Source organism: Scatophagus argus, chromosome 16 (assembly GCF_020382885.2).
Source record: "Scatophagus argus isolate fScaArg1 chromosome 16, fScaArg1.pri, whole genome shotgun sequence".
In the NCBI taxonomy this organism is placed as follows: Eukaryota; Metazoa; Chordata; class Actinopteri; family Scatophagidae; genus Scatophagus; species Scatophagus argus.
The window spans coordinates 3,205,766-3,227,347 of NC_058508.1; the positions used below are offsets into that span (position 1 = coordinate 3,205,766).

The 21,582-nt window shown below is 38.9% G+C and overlaps 1 protein-coding gene and 2 non-coding genes across 4 annotated transcripts; all 3 read left to right on the forward strand.

The window, feature by feature from the left end:
• The first annotated feature begins 337 nt into the window (after positions 1–337).
• Positions 338–19,291, forward strand: copz2 (COPI coat complex subunit zeta 2). 2 transcript variants are annotated; one of them, XM_046415856.1, is made up of 10 exons: positions 338–490; positions 7,267–7,335; positions 8,598–8,682; positions 9,600–9,691; positions 10,320–10,375; positions 11,607–11,684; positions 12,562–12,613; positions 13,515–13,553; positions 15,610–15,642; positions 17,980–19,291. In XM_046415856.1, the coding sequence occupies exons 1-10, from the start codon at positions 473–475 to the stop codon at positions 18,025–18,027; spliced, it is 570 nt and encodes a 189-aa protein (XP_046271812.1). In that variant the 5' UTR covers positions 338–472; the 3' UTR covers positions 18,028–19,291. The 2 variants fall into 2 exon arrangements, with proteins under 2 accessions (XP_046271812.1, XP_046271813.1); XM_046415857.1 differs by lacking the exon at positions 15,610–15,642 and having other exon boundaries at positions 339–490.
• Positions 19,292–19,967: 676 nt separating this feature from the next.
• trnak-cuu lies at positions 19,968–20,040 on the forward strand. Its single transcript has one exon. It is a non-coding gene; the product is annotated as a tRNA-Lys (tRNA).
• A 640-nt stretch (positions 20,041–20,680) lies between these two features.
• On the forward strand, positions 20,681–20,753 carry trnak-cuu. Its single transcript has one exon. It is a non-coding gene; the product is annotated as a tRNA-Lys (tRNA).
• The last annotated feature ends 829 nt before the right edge of the window (positions 20,754–21,582 follow it).

Sequence of the window (21,582 nt, forward strand, 5' to 3'; positions counted from 1 at the left end):
AAATATCCTTCTGGTTAGCTGGTTATCCTTCTTGTTATCCAATTGTGTGACTCGGTAATGTGTTTTTAATAACTGACTAATAATAATTAGCTACGCACATCAGGTTTGGCTAGACATCCAATCATTGTTGACGTTGTTTTTCATGGGGTTTAAAAATATGAAAAATATAGAATATGATAGAAATTTAACACCATGAGCATATATAACCCACAACACAAACATCTCGGTAAACTGTAAATCCTCCAGAGGCTACTGTAAATGCAGACTTTTATTGTGAAAGGGCAGAGAGCTGGAGGAGGAGGAGTGTCGGGAGCCTGTGGTTCTATCTTCCTCGGTGCTGCGGGAACGCGCCCGGGCGGCTCCGAGAAAAAAAAAAAAGCAGCAGTGATCTCGGTGTGACAGCTCAGAGCTGTCCACGTCAACACACCGAGCGAGCACGGCAGCAGCAGCGGCGGCGGCGGCGGCGGCAGCGATGGACTCCACGTCTCTGGTGAGCCTCCGCCGTTTCACCGGGTTCTGGACCCGACTCGTTTAGTTTGGAGGTGGAGGCTTGTGATGTGCGCCGCAGTTTATGTAGTGTTTTTGTACTGTTTGTATTGGCGTGCGGGACATTTGTTGCATTATGGCAGTTTCGGTGGTGGGCAGTGCTGGAGAGCAGGGGCAGAGGCAGGCTGGAGGAGGGGGGCTTGGCCGCAGATTGTTCATAGATATGAGACACGTTGTATTAATTCTTGAATTCATTAACGTGAGTGTGATCCTGACTGTGGTCGTCATGTTACGTGATTGTGGACGCGCAGGCCTGATCCGAGCACAGTGTTTGACATGCAGCAGACAGCGCGTTTAAAAGCCACAGTTTTTTCCCTTCTACGCGTGTAAAAATAGTCCAGATTGTCTGTGCTGGTTACAGCGCGACAACTTATCAGGGTGTTAAGTTAACTCCATTACAATAGGCTGATTGAGCCACAGCTGTTATCCACTTATCCTCACAGAATCCGGTGCAGAGCGCAACAGGACAGTAGCCTACTGTACAAGCCAAAGCTTCAGTTCCTGCAGGTATCACTCGTGGACACACGATCCTGTGTGTATCGCACATGAGGAGAAGTAGTGTGTGAGTGTGTTAGGTGAAGTCAAAGCAGCTCTGTGAATTTAAATGTCTGCTTGTGTTGAGCATATGTGCACAGATCGGTTGACGTGTAGAGCAGAGTAGGTGCCACGTCCACCGATCTCTCTCTCTCTCTCTCTCTCTCTCTCTCTTGCTCCCTCTCTCTCTCTCTCTCTCCCTCTCTCTCTCTCCCTCTCTCTCTCTCTCTCTCGCTCCCTCTCTCTCACTCTCTTGCTCTCTCTCTCTCTCCCCCCCTCCTCTCTCTCCTCGTTTGCGTTGCGCACCATTTATTCAGCCTCTCCCTCACTCTTTAATCTCGCACACTCGTTTCTCACGTTGACTTCAGTTCTGTCTGTCAGCCGGCTCTTCGGATCTTTCTTTCTCGTTCTTTCTTTTTCGGTCGCCCGCACAGAAAACATGTTTAGCCTACGTAATGTGTTGCTTTGCTGCAGGTTAAACTACCCAAGATTATTTAAAGCAGTGGTGGAAAGTAAGTCATTTCACTAAGGTACTGTGCAATTATGAGTATCATGTGTCTAACTTGCATTTCCATTCCATATGGATGTAATTTAAGTGCAGTATACTTACCTTGAGTACATCCATGATGCTAAAGGGAAATATTAAATATTGGGGGAAAATAGTTTTTACTCCACTATAACTCCACTATATTTATTTGACACCTGTAGTTGCAATTTATTTCACATACAAAGTCTATGATCATCTCGTAAATATAATACATGGTTATTGATTAACCTTCCCAACAGTACTTAGCATTAGTTAAAAGTTGTCAAAAGTCAACTTGCTACAGCAGGCAGTTTTCACTTCAGTGGATTAGCAGCAATAATCAAAACAATATAGGCAACATTGTACACTAACACTCCAATCAGCCTGTTTTCTGTACACTAACTGTTGATATACCAGTAAAGTTTGTTACTTGTGCGCAAGTAACATTTCTGGATGCAGGACTTTTAGTTGTAATAGAGTTGTTCTTCAGTAAAATAATAATCACAATAATAATAATCTGAATACCATTTCCATCCCTGATAGAAAGTAGTTCAAATCAGCCAACTGCAACAGTAAAATCTTACTTGTGTGTTAATACGTGAATAATAATCTGATAATGGAAAATGGAATCATTTAAGACTGTATCTGTATAATGAGTACTTTTACTTTTGATACTTTAAAGTTTTTAACTTTTTCTCTTAGAAATCCTAAGCTACATTTGCGAGCTGTAAAATGTGCGCTCGGTCAGTTTAGTACACTCAGAACTTTTACTGCCACAGCCTTACTGGCTTGTGGTGGCTTAAGAAAGCTGATTTTAGAAACTTTAGATAGATATTATTGTCCAACTGACCTAACTGAGCCAATCTGCTGACTTTATGGCTCTTCACTACTGGTGCCAGTGTTCTGATTTTACAGTTATCATTATCCTGTATTTGCCTCTTGTGGCCACATTGGCTTCTGCTCAGCAAAGTTACACAGACATACATGAAGTGCATTAAATACTCATATTCTTTTACTGAAGTAAAATTTTGAATGTTCAAGTTTTACTTTTAAGAATTGCCACTTTTCTGAAAGAAAACGCTTTCAGTGCTGCTTCCTCCACTGCTCTTTCTCAATCTCTTGCTTGTTCTTTCACTTCTTTTGAGTCCTTTGGCATATGTCTCTAACTCACATTCTGTCTCTTTTTATTTTCTCTCTCCTTGTTCTGCTTTCCTCTCTCAGATCCCCTTTTATCTCTGTGTCTCTGTTTTTTTCCTCCCTCCCTCCCACCTCTCCCTCCTTTCTCTGTGTCCGTGTCTCTCTCTCCACAGGTGTCATTTGCATCAGTGTGGGAGCTAATCTGTGATAGCGTTTGATCGCTTACAGATATTCTATTACGAGTAAAAGTCATGCATTCAAAATCTTACTTAAAGGGATGCTTCAGCAATTTAGTATTGTGTGTCCATAAAGTTGGGAGAGTCTCAAAAGACAGAGAAAAAAAGCTGATATATCCACATTCCCAAAAGTCAAACTGAAAAACACTGAATCTTACATTTACAACTCAGTGGTGTCTTTTCTCTTCCAAATTCTTTTGGAAGGAATTTCTAATCTAAGCTTCTTTTTGTAAAGTTTTACTTTCCGAGTTCAAGCCGAGATAACCCCGATGACATCATACAGGGTTCTTTTTACAAACTTTGGATCAGTGACCTTATTGGTGTGGGCGTGGAATAAAGAATTTAGTAATCGTCATGCCTACAGCAAGAAAAATCAATACAATTTTAAAAAGAGATCAGTGTGTTCAGTTAAAAAAGCTGCCACTACACACAAAAACTAGTGCAATCTGTACACTGTTTCTTGCATAACATTTGAACCAATCAAAGGCCTTCAAAACTTTTGCAGAAGCACCTTATTGTGTGCATACATAACAAAGATAGCAATAAGAAGACTAAGAGGGCCACTGTTAAAGGCCCCTGGCTAAAGCCTAAGGCGGCTGCGTGTTGTGTTCAGGCAACAATAAAGTAATCATCATGCAGCTGAAAAACAGCATAATATTATAATGATAAATGATCAAACAACCCCTTCCCCTTAACAAAAAACACAAACAAGGTAATTAATTTGAAAGCAAAAAGGATGAACAGTTGGTGAGGGAACCTACACTATATAGACAAAAGTATTGGGCCACCTGATCATTTCACCAACAGGGACTTTAATGACATCATCGCATTCCAAATACATATGCAGTTGGTCCTGCCTTTGCAGCTATAACAGCTTCCACTCTTCTGGAAAGGCTTTTCACAAGATGTTGGAGTGTTTCTGTGGGAATTTTTGCCCTTGCATGCAGTAGATGTTGAACTAAAAGGCCCGGCTCACAATCTCTGTTTCAGATTTGATGAAATTATAGCAATAGTTTATGAGCTTTTATGTGTTTTATTTCACCAAGAGTGACAAGAGAAGATCAACACTCTTGCATCTGTCTGGTAAATATAAGGCAACAGCTAGCAGCACAAAGACTGGAAACAGTTAGCCTGGCTCATTCCAAAGCCTGTACAATTCTCCTACCAACACTTTTAAAATTTACCACTTAACACATTCTGCCTTGTTTACAAATCTGCTCAAAAACCAAAGTGTCAAAATTTTAATTTCACAGTTTTTACTGCTCATTGTTTTCCAGTGTTTGTGGTAAACTATGCAAACCAGCCGCTGACTTCAGCAACATATTTAAATGTCCAACTATTCTTTTAAGACATTCATCTTGCTCCTCTGGAAATATAATGCTTATTGCTGTTTTGTGCCATAAATCCTCTGGTTATATTCCAGGTTGCAGCTAAGCCAGTACCAAATTTAGACTTTCATTAATTTTATAGAGTCCACAAAGCTTACTGGTATGAAAGATTTCCTTCTAATATATAAGCTTAAAAAAAATAGAATAGACCTTCCTGATCTGGTTCCATTGAGCAAAGCAGATATTGTCTGTTGTTCTTTGTTACAACATCAACGAAATGCCTTTGTCTATAATGTGGTGAAAAGCAACAAGTAAATCAAAATTTCAGTGCAGACAACTGCCAACTCCAAATTGTAAGAAGCTTTGATGTTGTTTTTGAACTGTTTCTAGACATCTAAATTGGTCCTCTGGTTTTGTCTGAATCCATGACCTACTTATAGACATGCACGCTAGAGAAAATCATTTTGTCGAAACCGAACAGCCAGTTTTTACATCTTAGGCATTTAGCTGTCATGTTGATCCAGGGTGACTAACAGTGTGTCCAATAAGCTTTCTCCTTTTACATTTCCTCAGTTATTCACAATTATTTGACGTTTACAATATGCTGTTGCATTTATATATTAATCATTAAGCTGTTTAATTCAGGTAAGTCATTTTAGTAATTAGGAGTGTTCATCATCATCATCATCATCATCATCATCATCATACTATGTAAAGAGCTTCTCCCCTAAGGACAGGGCAGGATGAGAAATCAGCAGCCTGTTGCACCAGTTGTTTGGAAGTTCAGACTTAATCTGGTTATATTGTACAATAAGTGTTTCATGAAATGGAGTTTTAAAGTGTGGCTAACTGTACAACAGTATGCACCACAGTAACTAGTTCTCACATAGAGACTAGTTAGACAATTGAATGAACCAACTAACCAAACCAGCATGCTCTCAAACAAAGCATTCAGACTGAAAAATAAAACATTTTTTAGAATATGGTCGACGTGTTTGACCTGACACTTGATCGAAACATACGATGATGTAAAATGTTATGCCAGATGAGTTGAGAGTTAAGCAAGATCTGCTCTAACTGAAAAGTATCATGAGATGGCCTTTGCTGCGATTTGGCACCACATAAATTAGTTGAGTTGAACTGAGCTGAATTAAGTATGTTAAATATTTCCTAAAAAGTTATGTCTAGACTCATACTAAAGTAATTCTTCTTAGACATTGCTGAGTGTGTGCTGATGTATTTATCTGCAGGGACCCTGCGCTCGGCCTGGATTTTCTTTTCTTTCTGGATGTCAGCCTTTGGGCAGTGGTGTGTAATATAAAGCCAATAACAGCACACAGGGTATGACTTTATTAAAAAGTAACGACCAGGTTACATCACTGTTGTCATCTCTCTTCTGCCCTCTGTCATGGCTGTGCAAAGAGCTGCAGGTCTGTGTGTGTGTTAACCGAAGGCTGGGCTGAGCTACGCACACACAGAGCAGGGAGGCAAATAGTGGGCAAGATGAAGTGTGTGTGTGTGCTGTGTGGTGGTGGTTTGGGGGGGGTCTCTGTGTTTTAGAACAGCCAACTGTGAATGGTGTGTTTGTAAAGAGCCAACCAACAAATCATGTGTACTACCTTCAAGGTGCCCTGTGGAGTTTTCTCTTTAACACACAAAAAACTTGTGTTTACATTCAGTGTTCCTCAGCAAAATGCATCATTTGAAACCTTGAGGCCTGAGAACATTGTGCAGTGGTGTGGCTTTCTCACCTCATAAAGTATTTGCAAAGACAGCTTTTTGCAGTTTTAAACCATGCATGTTTCCATCCATGTTTGCAGGTCTGAAGTCCTCTTCTCGCCCACTTATCGCAAGTTGCGCTCACCGACTGTGGATCAACACAGTAGCGTGAAACCAGAGGCAGGAGTGTGTATTACACACCAGACATGTTCATCTGTGTGCGCATGTTGTGTGTCTGCACAAGAGCAAATAAAAAGGGCCTACATGTAAAAACTTACAATATATTATATAATAGCAAATATTGCGATGGGTTGTTGATCCCAGTACACCTTCCTCCTCCCAATACTGGACACTGGATGTTGTAAGTTCCTGGTCTAAGTTCTGTGATACACTCTGACTGTGAATCTATGCTAGTCAGTGCATAACAGAACTTTGTCCCGGGTCTGAAAAATCTTCGCACGATGGATGAGTAAAGTGTATGCAGGAGGATGGACAGTGTCTTTAGTCAGATCCACATCTGGAAAAGAAGAAGAAGAAGAAGAAGAATCAGCTTTATTGACAGTATATATATTTTTACATACCCACACTGAATTCGTCTTCTGCATTTGACCCATCCTTAGTGGAACACACAAATGCAACACCCGGCAAATTACATGCAGTGAAACACACAGGAGCAGTGAGCTGCATCAAGCGCCCGGGTAGCAAACTGGGGGTTAAGTGCCTTGCTCAAGGGCACATCAGCCGGCTAATGGAGGTGGGGGGGGGCATTTTTTTTATGCATTAATCACTCCACCACACCCAAATTTTTCCTGCCTGTCCGGTGGGGGAATCGAAACGGTGATCCTCCGATCACAAGCCGCTTCTCCAACCTCTAGGCCACGGCTGCCCAAAACCTGGATGAATGACTGGAATGACAGTGTATTAAACTCTGCAGAGATAAAAATAATTTTTAAAAAAAAACCCAAACAAACTGTAAATGCAGCATGTGTTCAAATGTGGAAAGTGTTTGGACTGGGTGTAGGTGCAAATGTGTGGACCAGAGTGAATGTAAAGCAGGGTGTTGCTGGATAAGCAGGCTTCATCTGGATATTAAAGATTGATACAATACGCTAGCCAGGAGGAATGGCTTTGACTGTAGCTGTGGCATCATGAAGTAAACCTCTCCCAGTTCTAGATGGTTCCCTGAGGTGACTCAGCAAAGCTAAAATATTTAAGATGTTCTTTCTGTTTATTGTTGCAGGAACCTTCCCTCTATACAGTGAAAGCTGTTTTCATACTTGACAATGATGGCAACAGACTTCTGTCCAAGGTAAGATTAAAAGACCATATCAGCGATCTTACATACAACCCATATTATCTATATCTTACTGCACTGCTGACCTTCTAAAGTAGTAAGAGTGTATATTTATAGGAATCAGAATCAGAATTCCTTTATTTATCCCTGAAGGGAAATTCTTAAAAGAATGAATGAATGAAACCTCCATGAATGGAATTTTTATTGTTCCATTGAAAGGAATAATTTGACTTGAGAAGCTTACTCTTCTGTTTTGTCATTAGAGTTATATGACAGGACTGACACTTGACACAGACTGGAAAAGGGGAAACAGCCAGCTTGGCTGTGGAGCTTCCTGTGACTGCTTGACAATATAAGTCACCAGTTTAGTTTAGCAGCAGTACAAAATGTTGGAAAGAGTACCGGTACTCCCTGATTTATTGATGCAGTAGATAAAGAGATGTGATGTCTTTTACTTCATGGGTTCTATTACCTTGTCAAAACCTTGTGCCTGCATTACCCAGAATTCAACTGGACAAGTGACAGTTTGGTTGGTGATTTGGGTGTGTTCTGCTTCTAGCATCCACTTTAGCATTGAACCGTTGCTAAGCAAACTCATTACTAACTGCTTACCTTCAGGCTATTTTCATTTTCAGACTCGTAATCTTCAGCCCCAACCGACGTGGTGTCAAGTTCCATCATTCAAGGCTGTCAATCAGACTTCACACTGCCACAAACATTTTCTTATGTTTTATATTTGGTGCCTAAAATCTCAATGTGCAAAGTAAATAGTAACTAAAGTTATGAAATAAATGCAGTGGAGAAAAAAGTACAAAGAAAATGGAAACACTTGCGTTCAGTACATGTACATATTTACGTACATATTTTTTCAGATTTACTTCTGTACATTAAAACATTTGTTATTATAGTCTTCATTTTTACTCAGAATGTAAATTAGTTCCATATATCGGTTGTTGTTCTCCTTAATAACTAAAAATCAGTATCATGTGAACCCTGAAAAAAAACCCGTATTGGTCAGTCCGTAATAAAAATGGCTGCATAGAGAGGTCCATACGGATGTATATTCATTGAATAGCTCTTGTTGATAAAATTCTGACTATAAACAATATGGAAAATATTTGCTTTTATAGGCTTTGGCTGTATGAAAATTGTAATTGTAATAATAATTTTAATGGACCAAACCATGTACTGTGTTTAGGGAATGAGATGCCCAACACAGCAGGGTTAGTGCCAAAGTTCATCCACTGTTCCGTGTTCTCTGTGTGTGTCTGTTCCAGTACTATGACCCTGAGCTTTACCCCTCAATGAAGGACCAGAAGAACTTCGAGAAGAATGTCTACAACAAGACACACAAAGCAGACAGTAAGCTCATCTCTGTTTGTGTGTGCTGGATGTGGCCCTCCCACTCACACACATCTCCAGTGTCATCTGTTAGACATTCTCCCATCCAGTAGCCCAACACTTGAATGAGATACCAGCCTGACAACAGGCTTTTTTTTTTACATTGGCCTGTTTCTACTGCAGAGGCAAACCATGCTAGCACAGTGTTGGTGTGAAACCTGAAAGTTTTGAGTGGTTGATACCTGAGTCTCTGCCTCTGTCCTCCTTATCACCCACCCACTATATTCCTCCTTTTGTTCTAAGCTCCTCCTTCATTCCTCCTTTTCTCCTCTTCTTTCTTCTCTTCCTTCTCCCATGTCATGCTATATCCCCTCTCCTTCTGACCCCCCTCGTACTCCCTTTGTTCTGCTCTGTCCTCCCTTAAAACATCCCTTCAATCCTTGTGTTTCACTCAGGCTTCGCTGTCTCCTCTCTTCACTTCTTCCTCATTCAACAACTTCAACTCACTTTCTTTTTCCCTCTTTTCTCTCATCTCCTCCATCCTTCTCTGACAAGTTTCTATCTTCTTTTTTCTTTTTCTTCTCTCTGATCATGTTTCTTTTCCATTCTTCACCTCTCTCCACCCCTCTTGTCCTTTTCTCTATTGCCTCCTCTCTTTCTCAATTTCTCTCTTGTCCCTTTCGCGTTCATCCCTGTCTTTATTTTTTCTCTTTTCTACTCATTTGCTTCCCCATCTTTGTCCTTCGTTTTGTCTTAGCTCTCCAAATGAATGAAGCCTGCTATAAATATTTATCATTTTCATTCACCATTGTTCCAGTAAATGTAATGTTGGATTCTGTCTGAAAAGTGAAATAAAATGTCATTATGTGGAAAAAAAGTAACTTGCCTGTCCTTCCTTTGATCCCTAACCCATCCCTCTCTCCTTTCATTCTCTGCAGATGAGATTGCTTTCCTCGAGGGGATGACCATTGTCTATAAGAGCAGTATAGATCTCTTCTTCTACGTGGTGGGAAGTGCTCAGGAGAACGAGGTAGGCTAAATTTAACTTTCCCTTCCAAAAGATTTTTTTTTTTGTCAACTTTTAGAATTCATGGCCATTCTTAAAGGTCCAGTGTTCACACACAGTATGTCTCAACCTCCCCTACAGTACCTGAGAAAAACACCAAAGCCCCTAGACCCAGAATTTGTTTTGTTTGTTTCAGGCTACTGTAAAAAACAAACCCCCTTAAATCCTCAGGACTTGCTTGCCCTGTGGATGTTAAAAGCTCGTTCTGGAGTAACGAAAACCCAACCAGTCTTAAACCCACTCTATACGACCTGCAAAACACTAGACCGGCAGCTATAGAGTGGAGTTGGTGAACTATACTGGGGCATTATGCAGCTAAATGGACAAACATTTTCATCAGGAGTTGGTGCAGAACAAAACAGAGCTAATAGGAGACAGATAAGAAGATGAATAAACAATCAAATCAAAGCTCTATATAGTGGATGTGTGAAGAGTCAATTATTTGCTAGTTAGTCATATGAAATGTTTAGGTTGCTCTTGATCCCTGCACTCACATGGCTGTAAATAAACAAATTAATACACCTTTAAAATCAGGCTCTAATGTCTCAAAACCGTCCTCTTGTTTCTCGTTTTTTCCCTTTCCTTTCTCTAGCTGATGCTCATGTCGGTACTGAACTGCCTGTTTGAGTCCCTCAGTCAGATCCTCAGGTAAGTTCTCCCATTAAGTCTTAAACAAGTGACATTAGCAGGTGAATGAATGAATGAATATATTCCTGGCATTTTGCAAAAAAGCACAAAAATATGGCATGGCGTACAGAGTGTTGCTTTCCAGAATGCTTCTAAATGAAATATACTCTCTGATGTGTGACAGCATCAGTTATGTTGGAGACGGAGACAATGAAATTTTCTACATGCGCATTCACTATCATGAGATAAATGCATTTTTATGCATGTAGCATCACTGGTGCTAATCTCCACTCTAACACTGCCATCCCTCCACCAGAGCCTCTCTGACAGATAATGAGTCTCCATGCTGAATTTGATGTAAAATTCACCAGCAGTGTGTATGTTGCACCTGAAAGGCAATCATGATTTAATTAGAAAATAATGTTGGCCAAACAATGCAGCTGGATGATGACACAGTAACTCCCAGTCTACATTTTAGACATTTATTTAACATTTTAGAAAGCGTAGTTTTGAGATGTGTGTATGTGTGTGTCCCCGTCTGTTCAAGTGTGTGTGTGTGTGTGTTGCACACCAGGATCCCTCGCTGTTGACTAGAACATTATCAGCCAAACAGTGGCTGATGTGGTTGCCATGGGAACCGGTGCAGTAGTAATGCAGAGTCTGAGCGACAGAGACATGGAGAGATTATATTATTATACAGTATGAAAGATTATAGGTTGCACAGTGAAATATGTAAATCTCCCGAATTTAGCGTCGCAGTGTAAAATCAGACAAGCTCCTGCATGCTCTCCTCATTTATTTGAAATGTGAGCAGTAAATGTCCTCCATGCAGGCCTGACCACATAGTGTAGTCTCTGCCAGTTAGATCTGATTAATTAGAATCTCAGTTTGAATCTGAGTTTTGTCCATGGAGGAGATGATGAATGGACTTTGATACTTGAGGAAGAGTTTGGGAAAAGCTGTCTCTTATGTCTCAGTGTTAAATCTTTTCCTCTGCTTCCAGGTTTTACACTGAGCTAAGCTAAGCTAAGCTAATCTTCTTGTGATTTCCACATTGATTTGCTCATCTGATTTGTGACAAGAAAGCCAATAATTTTGTTTCCCAAAATATTGAACTGTTTTTTAAGTAATTATAAAACCATGTGAAATCACAATTTTTGGAGAATGATCAAAAGGTTAGAAATGTGCATTGCATTTAAGGGGATCCAGAGTATTATGGACTGGATTTGGCTAACTGTTGTTATTTTTGTAGGAAAAATGTGGAGCGCAGGTGTTTACTGGACAACATGGACGGAGTGTTCCTTGTTGTGGACGAAATCATTGATGGAGGGTAAGACAAAAAATGACTTTTACCTTCTCATGAAAGCAATATCTCAGGAAAGCCCTGAGGGAAATCCATTACATCTGGCACAAACATTTACTTGGACTCAGGAATGAAATGATTAGACTTTGAGGTCAAAGCTCACTGTGACGTCTGGCTATAACTCAAGAATTCATATGCTAATAATGACAAAATTTCACACAAATGTCTAACAAAATAAATTGATGAAGTGGTGGCATTTAATATCTAAAAGGTCAAAGGTCTTCTTCACTGTGACATCATAATATTTTCTGTCCATTATTCAACAGCATAAAAGGGAAGATTGTGACCATATTTCACATTTGGTCACAACTGATGACGCTAATCTTGGGTGTCCACCTTGAAACTGGTTGTGATTGTGTAGATCTTTTATACTACTGGGGTGAAGATGTGTATGAAGGATCCATGCTTTCGAATTTGCGGCTTCTTTGCAACAACATCCATATTTGAAGCTTTGTAGTCCACCACAAGCTCACTGGATTTGATGTTACTGAGCTTCAGGTGATTGTCCTTGCACCGTGCGATCAGTCCTCTGTCCTCCGCTGTAATAATAGCCTCTCAGTGAAGACAGCATGTTCCTCGCCGGAATCATACATGTTAATACAGTGATGATTTCTGTTTGACCAAAAAAAAAATGCATTTTTATAAAATTTTCTTTCTTACCGATATTATGTATGAGTCAGTACAGGCATGGATATAAACTGCAGCCTTATTGGTTGGCACACAACCTGTGAGGTGGTAATTCTAATTTTAACTGTTTAGTCTATAAATTGTCTTACAATAATCCTACTTCTGGTCCTGCTCTTGCTGTATTTGGTCCTGACTGGTTGCTTTATCCTGTTGCCAGGGTGATTCTGGAGAGTGACCCCCAGCAGGTTCTACAGAAGGTCAACTACAGGGTAAGACAACAATCCTTTCCAGCTCCCTATCATGTCAATTTATTGATTGATTTGAATCATTGGAAACTGTAATGGAAAACAAAAGTCATATTTTTAAAATCAGAGCAGCTCTTTGCTGTGCTCAGAGAGACAAAATTAAGACTCATCTGTCGCCACCCACAGCTATTTGTCCACCTTTACCTGCTTTACCTTTCTTTTCTTTTTCTTTTTTTCTGGTTGGTGTCAGCTAATGTCAGAGCCAGCCTATGGCTTCGTCTTGTTTGATTACATCACTGGTAACCTAGAGGGACAAACAGACAAGAGCCAACTGCTGTAGACAGACAGACAGACAGACACACGGAGGGTGAGAATGGGGTGACAGAGAGAGAGAGAGGAAGTAGGAGAAAGATGGAGAGTGCAATGGAGAGAGTGAATGAATGAATGAGACAGGTAGAGACAGTGAAGACAGAGGGATGGAGGAGACAGATCAGGTAAATCATTGGTGAGAGAGCATGCTGACTAACGAAGCAAGAGTAAGCCTGCCATTTTTCTACACTGTAAAACTTTGAACTGCTGGTGTCACTTTTAGTAAAGTGAAATAGCTTTATCCTCTGAGGATCATGACTGTCTGTGTGAAAAACATTGTGACAATCCCTCCGATAGTGGTTGATGTATTTATTTGGACCAAAGAGATTGACTGAATGACGCACCAACACTGGCAACCCTAGAGCCACCCCACTAACATGACTATAAATCCTATTAAGAGTTGTGATTGGCTGAGCCGTTAACCAGTGTGCTTTGAATTTCACTTTTTCTCAGTGTATAATGGTGTTTCTACAGATATAATGCTATTTGCAATTGCCTGATTTTGTATTGTGTGTGTCTATATACATCATACCAATGACGGTATTTTGTTTTACAGGCCGATGAAAACCCATTATCTGAACAGAGCGTGGCCCAGGTAACGCACACATGCAGACGGAATTATACATGCATGCATATAGACTCCACTTTTGCACAGTCAGGAGCATCCGTGAGGTTCTTGAAGTCCACTCTATATTAATTTATGACTGTTTGATATAGAGCGTCAGAAATCATTATGTGTGTTATGTATTAAGAATTCTATATATTTTAAATTAGAATATATTATGATGCCCACATACCACATTATAGATGTGGTCTTCATATAAAGTGCTGCCAAAAAGTATTTTATTTACTCATGCCATGCATTCATACATCATCACATCATCATCGCAATACCAAACAATGTTATCACACATTGCATATTATTATATGGTATTGTACAGGCTTAGGTGAAGGACAGTTGCGGTTTGTGGACTACCACAGCTGAGAAGAGAACAATGACTCCTAACTAGTTCAGTGTTCCTGCACGACACCAGATCAGACTTTTGAGCCACTTCTTCATATTGTCTTTTTAATAGTTGGACATTGTGGATTATAAGCTTGTTCACTTTCTCTCCAAGAGATGCACAAGAAGACTGATAGAACTCTAATGTTTATATGGTAAATATGAAGCTGCAGCCAGCACTTGGTTAGCTTAGCTTAGCATGAAGACTGAAAACAGCTGCTAGCTTGGCTGTTTCCAAGATTTTTGTCCAAGGGTTAAAAAAAAACTGTAAGCACCTGTAAAGTTCAATAATTACCATGTTCTTTAATCTGTACAAAAACGGGGGTATAAAACTACAACTTTTTAAGGGGGGTGAGGGTGTTGTACAAATAGGTGGGCTAAAACTGAGAGATGCTACAAGGCAGGTTTTGTTACCTTTGGACATACCCAGGCTAGCTGTTGCCAAGCTTTTTTGCTGAACTAAACAAACTGGCTGCTGGCTCCAGCTACACATTAACTCCACAGACATGAGAGTGGTTTTAATCTTTTCATCAAACTCAGCAAATAAGCTTATTTCCCCAATGTTGAACTGTTCCCTTAATCCTCTATTTGCGTTGGAGGGATTAGTGCAGGTTTGAAATTTTTACAGTATGATAACTGTTACAGAAAATATCACATTTTCACAGTATTGTGGTATATTACACAGTTATTACTGTTGATAAAAGTCACAGTCACCCTTAAAAAAAATGAAAATAGGTGTTTTTTTTTTGAGCAAATGCATTATTTTTGACAAAACATCTTGACACACATGAAACTTGATATAAGATTAACATATGTGGTTTAATGACACTAAGAGTAGAACCGCAATATACTGCAGAAAAATAAATATACAAGCTAATATGACAATTATCATACCACAGTACACCGCTGCAAGCCAAGGGTCTAATCACAGTCACACCCAGATATAGTTACACATGTTCAGAATGCTTGCTGCCTCCACCGCATGCTTACCTCATTTCTATGCTGTTATTAACATAACTTTTATGCATTTAATTATTGAAACTACTTTACTGTACTAGATTACTTAGAGCTGCTTCTCTCTTAACTCCCACACACCCTGTTTATTCAGAGGAACACACAGACTTCATGGCAGAAAGCTGATTGTTCTCTGACAGAAAAACAGGCAGCAGTTTGACATCTGTCTGCAAATTTCACCAGGCTGCATGCTAACACCTTAGCTCACCATGCTTGCTAAAGTAGCAGCCAGCTTGGCTCCATCTCCAAAGCACCGGACAGGACTAATAGGCTCAACTGTGAATGAGTGGATTGGATAAATAAATGGATGGTTGGATTAACTTCCTCTAGAGCACCGAAGCTCTCCAAGTACTGGAAAGATGATCAAAGAGCTCTTTTGCAATAAAGATTTTGTCTGTCGGGGTGGGTGGGGGGTTGGTGTGGTATTGCAGTCATTCCCTTTATTGAGTTTATTTCTGATGTGCTTGTGTCAGTGCCTGCAGTGATGTTTTCCTGCGTATGTGCAGGAATGTACATGTGCATGGACATGCTCCTGTACTTTCTTGCAGAAGATTGCTTGTGTGTGTGTGTGTATGTGTGTGTGTGTGCACTCATGCTCTAAGCTTTTCTTTATCTGTTACTTTAACCCTGACAGCATATAACAGAGAAACTGGCTCTCACCACTAACGTAAGTCTTTACTAACTTCTCCACAGCCCTACATTGCACTAAAGAGCTTATTTCACACTAGCACTGCACACCACACACAGTGATAATACTCCACCATAACATTACACAGTCAACACTGGATCACTACACTGCCTGTCAAAGGTTTTTAAGGTTTTTAAATATCAGACAAATTGATTTAGAATTGCAGTTATGGCAGCTAAAAATCTGCAGCATCTAAACAGACTTTGGAATTTACTGTACAATGAATAATTTAAAAAGAAATAACAAGTTGCAGTTCTCATTTTATGTATAAATATATATATATATATTTGTATTATCTAGGTATCTAATTTTAGGGTGTTTACATTTTCTTCAAATCCGTCTGGAGGCCAGGACCCTGAAGATTAGAGAAGGTTGTGAATCTGTGCTACAGACTAGAAGCTAAAATAGACTGTCCCCACATCTACAGTGAAGTTTAGTGTATCATATTATATCATGCAGTCTTAGTGGTGCTTATATATGCATCTTTTTGCCCTCTATCCACCTCTGGGAAGCTGGATTGACCATCTACCGACCTAAAAAAATAGCCAGAGATATCTATCGTTGCTTTCTTTCCAGAGAAAGGCTGCAGCCAATCATGCCACAGTCTTTCCCATTGGCATATAGTGTATAGAGATGGGCGATATGTCTCCACATCTGCCCTCTGTACAAAACTGAAGCCAAAATATCAATGGTAATCTGACCATAGAGTTTGAGGTCCGAGTTCCCGCCCATACACCCGCCTGACCCAATCACAAACGTCGCCCAGCTGTCAGTTTTAATGTTTCTGTTTTTATTTGTGCAAACAGCATTATTTTAGATTCAAATTAAATACACAGCTCTCAGAGTTCAACGTTCCCGTACAGTGTGTAGAGACCAACTCTGTGTAGGCTTAATATGACTGCGTTTCCCAGGATCCCACACTGCAGTGAAGTTACCTGAGCTCCATGTGCCCCCTGTTGTTAAAATCAGGAACAACAACCTTATTGCTAAAATGAATGCTTGACTGGGGTTTAGGGACTGAGAACAGTGGACACTTGGTGTTGAACATGAAAAAACAAAGACTAAGAGAGAATGAAACAAGGTTCCAATGCTACATTTGTTGATGGATTTGGCAGCTTCTTCATGTTATTACACTTGAGTTTGACATTTGAATTTTTTCCTTAAAAACCATTGACAGTCTGTTTTTCATTTTACTCATTACTTTGCTTTGTCAATACATTCTGCTAAGCTGAGTCTTGGTATCCTTGGTCAAAAAAATACATTTTCAACCTGTCCCTGCCATCATATTTTATGTGTGACATGTTGATTTGTTTTGAGATTTACATATAACATTTTATTAAACCTATAAGACATATTTTCCAAAGTGTCCTGCTGACCTTCAGTTTAACCTAAATTTACCTAATTTAACCTTTTTCTTCAAGTAAAGTTGATGTAAGTACTGCAGTAATAGTTGATAGTCTAAATACACCGTATCTTAATAGGGAGTGTAATTACAGTGTTTATGTACATTACTTTGTGTTATGGTATTTTTTCATCTTTGACAATGAAACAACAGCTGATACGACTTCTTGTCCCTGTTGTACTTCTTCTGTTTGGAGGCATTGAGCTCCACCCCTTGTGGGAGAATAGGTACTAAGTAATAAGTACTGCAGTATTGTACAAGTTCTTGAAAGGTTTTATTAGGAAATGAGTCCAAACTTTCATTATTATCAAAATAAATATTAAAGAATAAACAAAACCAACCAAATTCTCACTTGATCAGAGCATGAAATTGTATTAAAACAAGAACCAGGTTTTTTAACAGGGAACTGAACATAATGTCATAGTATTAAAATGTATAGTTAATGAGGTATTATTAATTGTAGAAAGCAAAAGTCACCTTGTTCAAGTAAATTGTACCACATTACTTGAATGCAGCATAAACTTCAGTTACTCTTGCACAATGACTGATCATATAGCACATAAAGTCATTATGAATCATGATTCATGAGTCAGCAGGAGTTATAGGATGGTGTAGCTCAACCTGTATGCAGCACAAAGTATTTGACAGTTAATTATGAGCTGTATACCATAAAGTATGTTTGTTCACTCCCATTACACCCACAAGTCAGTACTTACATTAATGTCAGTGACTTTTCATATGGTAATGAAAATCAGCATCAATGAGCACAGCAATCACACACATTTTCTACAAACAGTGCTTCTCTATGTATTTTTGATGTTTTGCAGTTTTGACTTAATTTGTAATTTTTTGTTTTTGTTACAATCCCTGATGATGTTACACATGTTGTTGTGCTCTTTCTGTTTGTTTTCCAGGTTCTGCAGTCAGCCAAGGAGCAGATCAAATGGTCCATACTGAAATGACATGCACTAGACAAATTTAGGATTCTCAAGATAGAATCGTCTCTTGTCCCAAAGCTATTTTTATAATAACAGACTAAAGGGAAGGTCACTACAAGCCTGATGGCTAATGGGCTGCTATATGTAGCAACTAACAAGCCGGTAAGAGGATATTATTTGTATGTGTGATGGCATTATGTTACGTTGTGTGAGACTTGCAATTAATTTATTGGGTTTGAGAGGGAAGTCAGTCCATGGTCATATTGACATATAATTTAACAGGCCAAAGAACACAAAGTCCAGTTGTCTTTTGGTTGAGACTGGGCAGGTAATCGAGTACCAAAATAATCAATGAAAATACCGGAAGCAGGATTAGTGGTCAATGATCTGTTACTTTTATTTTGGTGGAGCAGGATCTTCCACTCTTGTTTGCTAAAGACAAAATATCACAGTGGAATTTATTTGTTGTTTTGCATATTGTTGATAAGCAACATTTTAAAATTTGGGGAAAATTTTTTCCCCAAAAATGTTACATATGCGCAAAATTTAGGAAAGATAAGAGTGCATCCTGGAAACTGGTTTGGTATTAGTACTTTACATTCATATCAATCTAAGCATAATCTGGAAAATAAGTACACACACAGAAACAAACACTGCTACACCAAATATCTGCAAATCCAAGCTAAAAACATAAATATAACCAAACATTAAAATAGTTTCATCATTTGAACTATTTCATTTAACAAGGATGGTGTTAATTAACACAATCTAACATCATTTGTGCACTGAATGGCTCAGTTTGACAAAGTTTGTTGTTTTGACTGAGCTCCTTAATCTGTATAAATGTGTTTTGTAAAGCTCATGGAAAAGAATGCAGTGACTTGTTATGACACTAAGCAGATGTTAGTACTGTTTGTTGGAGGCAATACATTACTGTTTCACTGTCAGTAAGACCCTTTTTTTTCTTAAAATGCGATTCCCTCATGAAGGACAATGAATACCTGCCCATATAATTCATCTTTATATTCAAAGGGACCTTGAAGAATCTGAAATAGTCTGAAATACTGCTTATGATTTTGTTTCTAGAGTTCCAAATAATAATGCCTATTTTCTGCAAGTTAAATATGTTAATAATTATAAAATATTTTCTTAATTGAAAAGATGAAAAAATCCAAACAGATTATTTTGTTTATATATAGATGTGAAACAAACTGCCATTTTGTCTGATATAGGGTATTTTCTTTGTCCATTTGTAAGTCTGATAATAAAACTGTACATTGGTTCTGGATTTATTCCTGAATTTATTCTTCTCAATATTCTCTCTTTTTGTTTATTCTTTTGATTTTTTTTTCGATTTATTCTTAATCCAAAACGTGTTGAATCTTCTTCTTAAACTTGCAAAACAAAATAATATTGTATAAAGTATAATTTATTTGCTCTGTATGCGTTTACCGTTCAGTCACCATTCAGCTATACTAGCGTGATTAATATTAATGAGCTCCTGGGAGGCATCGCGGAGCCGTGGGTGTGGTGAGGGATGTTATTGGTAGAAACCACGTGACGTCAGGACACACGTGCCTATACTGCCCCAGCCAATGGTTCGTTCTGGTTTTAATCCCGAGTAATGTGATAGGTTGGCTGCTTCACCCTTTTAAAACCGAACATCCTGAAAACTCAGTATGGTCAGTAGATTGTGCAGTACATGTAGATTATTTAAAAGTGTGATTAAAAAGTGCATAAAGGCTGCATGACAGCAGAGAAGGGAGCAATGGGCTGCAAGCTATAATTTATCCTTCATTTTTACGATATAATCGTTGTAACATATTTATTTACTGATATACAAATAGTGATTTATTTAAGAACTATAAGGGAACGTAAATATTTTATCTAGCAGTAATAAAATATTAGGATCGAAATAATTATTCCACGGGACATGTTCTCTATCCTCTCTATTAATGGGACGTGCCCGGCTAGCTCAGTCGGTAGAGCATGAGACTCTTAATCTCAGGGTCGTGGGTTCGAGCCCCACGTTGGGCGTATGCTTTTCGATTCATACACGTTCACACTGAAAAAGAATTAAGATTGGTAGAATAAATAACCCGACACACCTCCATATGGGGTTGTTTTTCAGGGATTGGTTTTGGTGCCTTACTTCCAGTGAAGGAGAATCTTCAGTGTAACAGTTGAACAATGCTATACATCCAACTTTGGGGAAGATCCTTCTCTATTCCAGGGCCCAATGCACAAAGCAAGGTGCATAAAGACATGTTTGGATGAGTCTGCAGAAGAACTTGACTGGCCTGCACAGGGTTCTGACCTCAACCCCACTGAACACATTTGGGATGAAATGGAATGGAGAATGCAAGTCAGGCCTTTTGTCCAGCATCAGTAACTAACCTCGCAAACGCTATACTGCATGAAAGGGCAAAAATTTCCACAGAAACACTTTAAAATCTTGTGGAAAGTCTTCCCAGAACAGGTGAATGCATATTTATTTGCATCATATATGTTTTGATTTACTATCTTGCACATCTTAAACTTAATGTTTGCACAGGTGAAATTTATTGCATTCCGGAAGATGAACTCAACGGGTGTTTAATGAACTGAGCCCACAATCGTCATGAATACAAGTTATCTCTTGAAGTTTTAGGTCCGACCAGTAGAGGGCAACCTATAAGCCCGGCTAGCTCAGTCGGTAGAGCATGAGACTCTTAATCTCAGGGTCGTGGGTTCGAGCCCCACGTTGGGCGTATGCTTTTCCCTTCATTGTAATATGCCATTTCAGTCTTGAGTCAGAGCAGTAGAAACGTGATTTTTGCTGCTGTTGAAAACAATAATAAGTAAAGTAATTATTATATAATCCATCCTGAGCAAGGTAAATCTATCTATCTGTTCTAAGGGCATTTTTTTTCAATTGAGGTGGTGGAACATGCAGTTTTGAAATGATGAATGTATCTGTGTATTATCTTACTGAAAACCAGTGTGAGAACCTCTCCTTCCTTCTGTAGTACGGACTCAGATAGACAGATAGATGGATAGATAGATAGATAGATAGATAGATAGATAGATAGATAGATAGATAGATAGATAGATAGATAGATAGACTCCCACCTGCACTACATGCATTAGATGTAAATACTATTCATGTAAATACTGAACATTTTCACTTTTTTAATTTTATTATTTTTTTATAAGCGTTCTTTTTTTTACCTATTTTTTGGTAGCAGGGACATAAAGAATTTCACTGCACACTGTACCGTGTATAATTGTGTGTGTGACAAATAAACCTATCTTGTATCTTGTATCTTGTAGATAGACAATGTCGCCCTCTGGTGGTCAACAGCTGTGATGGTAACAATTCATGAGAAACCAAGAGGTGGGCAGGTAACGTCATCACCATCGTCTTAATTACTTTGTGTATTTTATTTTATCACATCAGTTCATTTGATTACTGTGTACTTGTCTGTATTTGTTTTTGCCTTAAATAAAATTATATAAGTCTTTATAGTGGTCTCACTAAGACAAATTCCTAGTAATGTGAAACCTCTTCACTTACAATGGCAATGGTTATTCTGATTC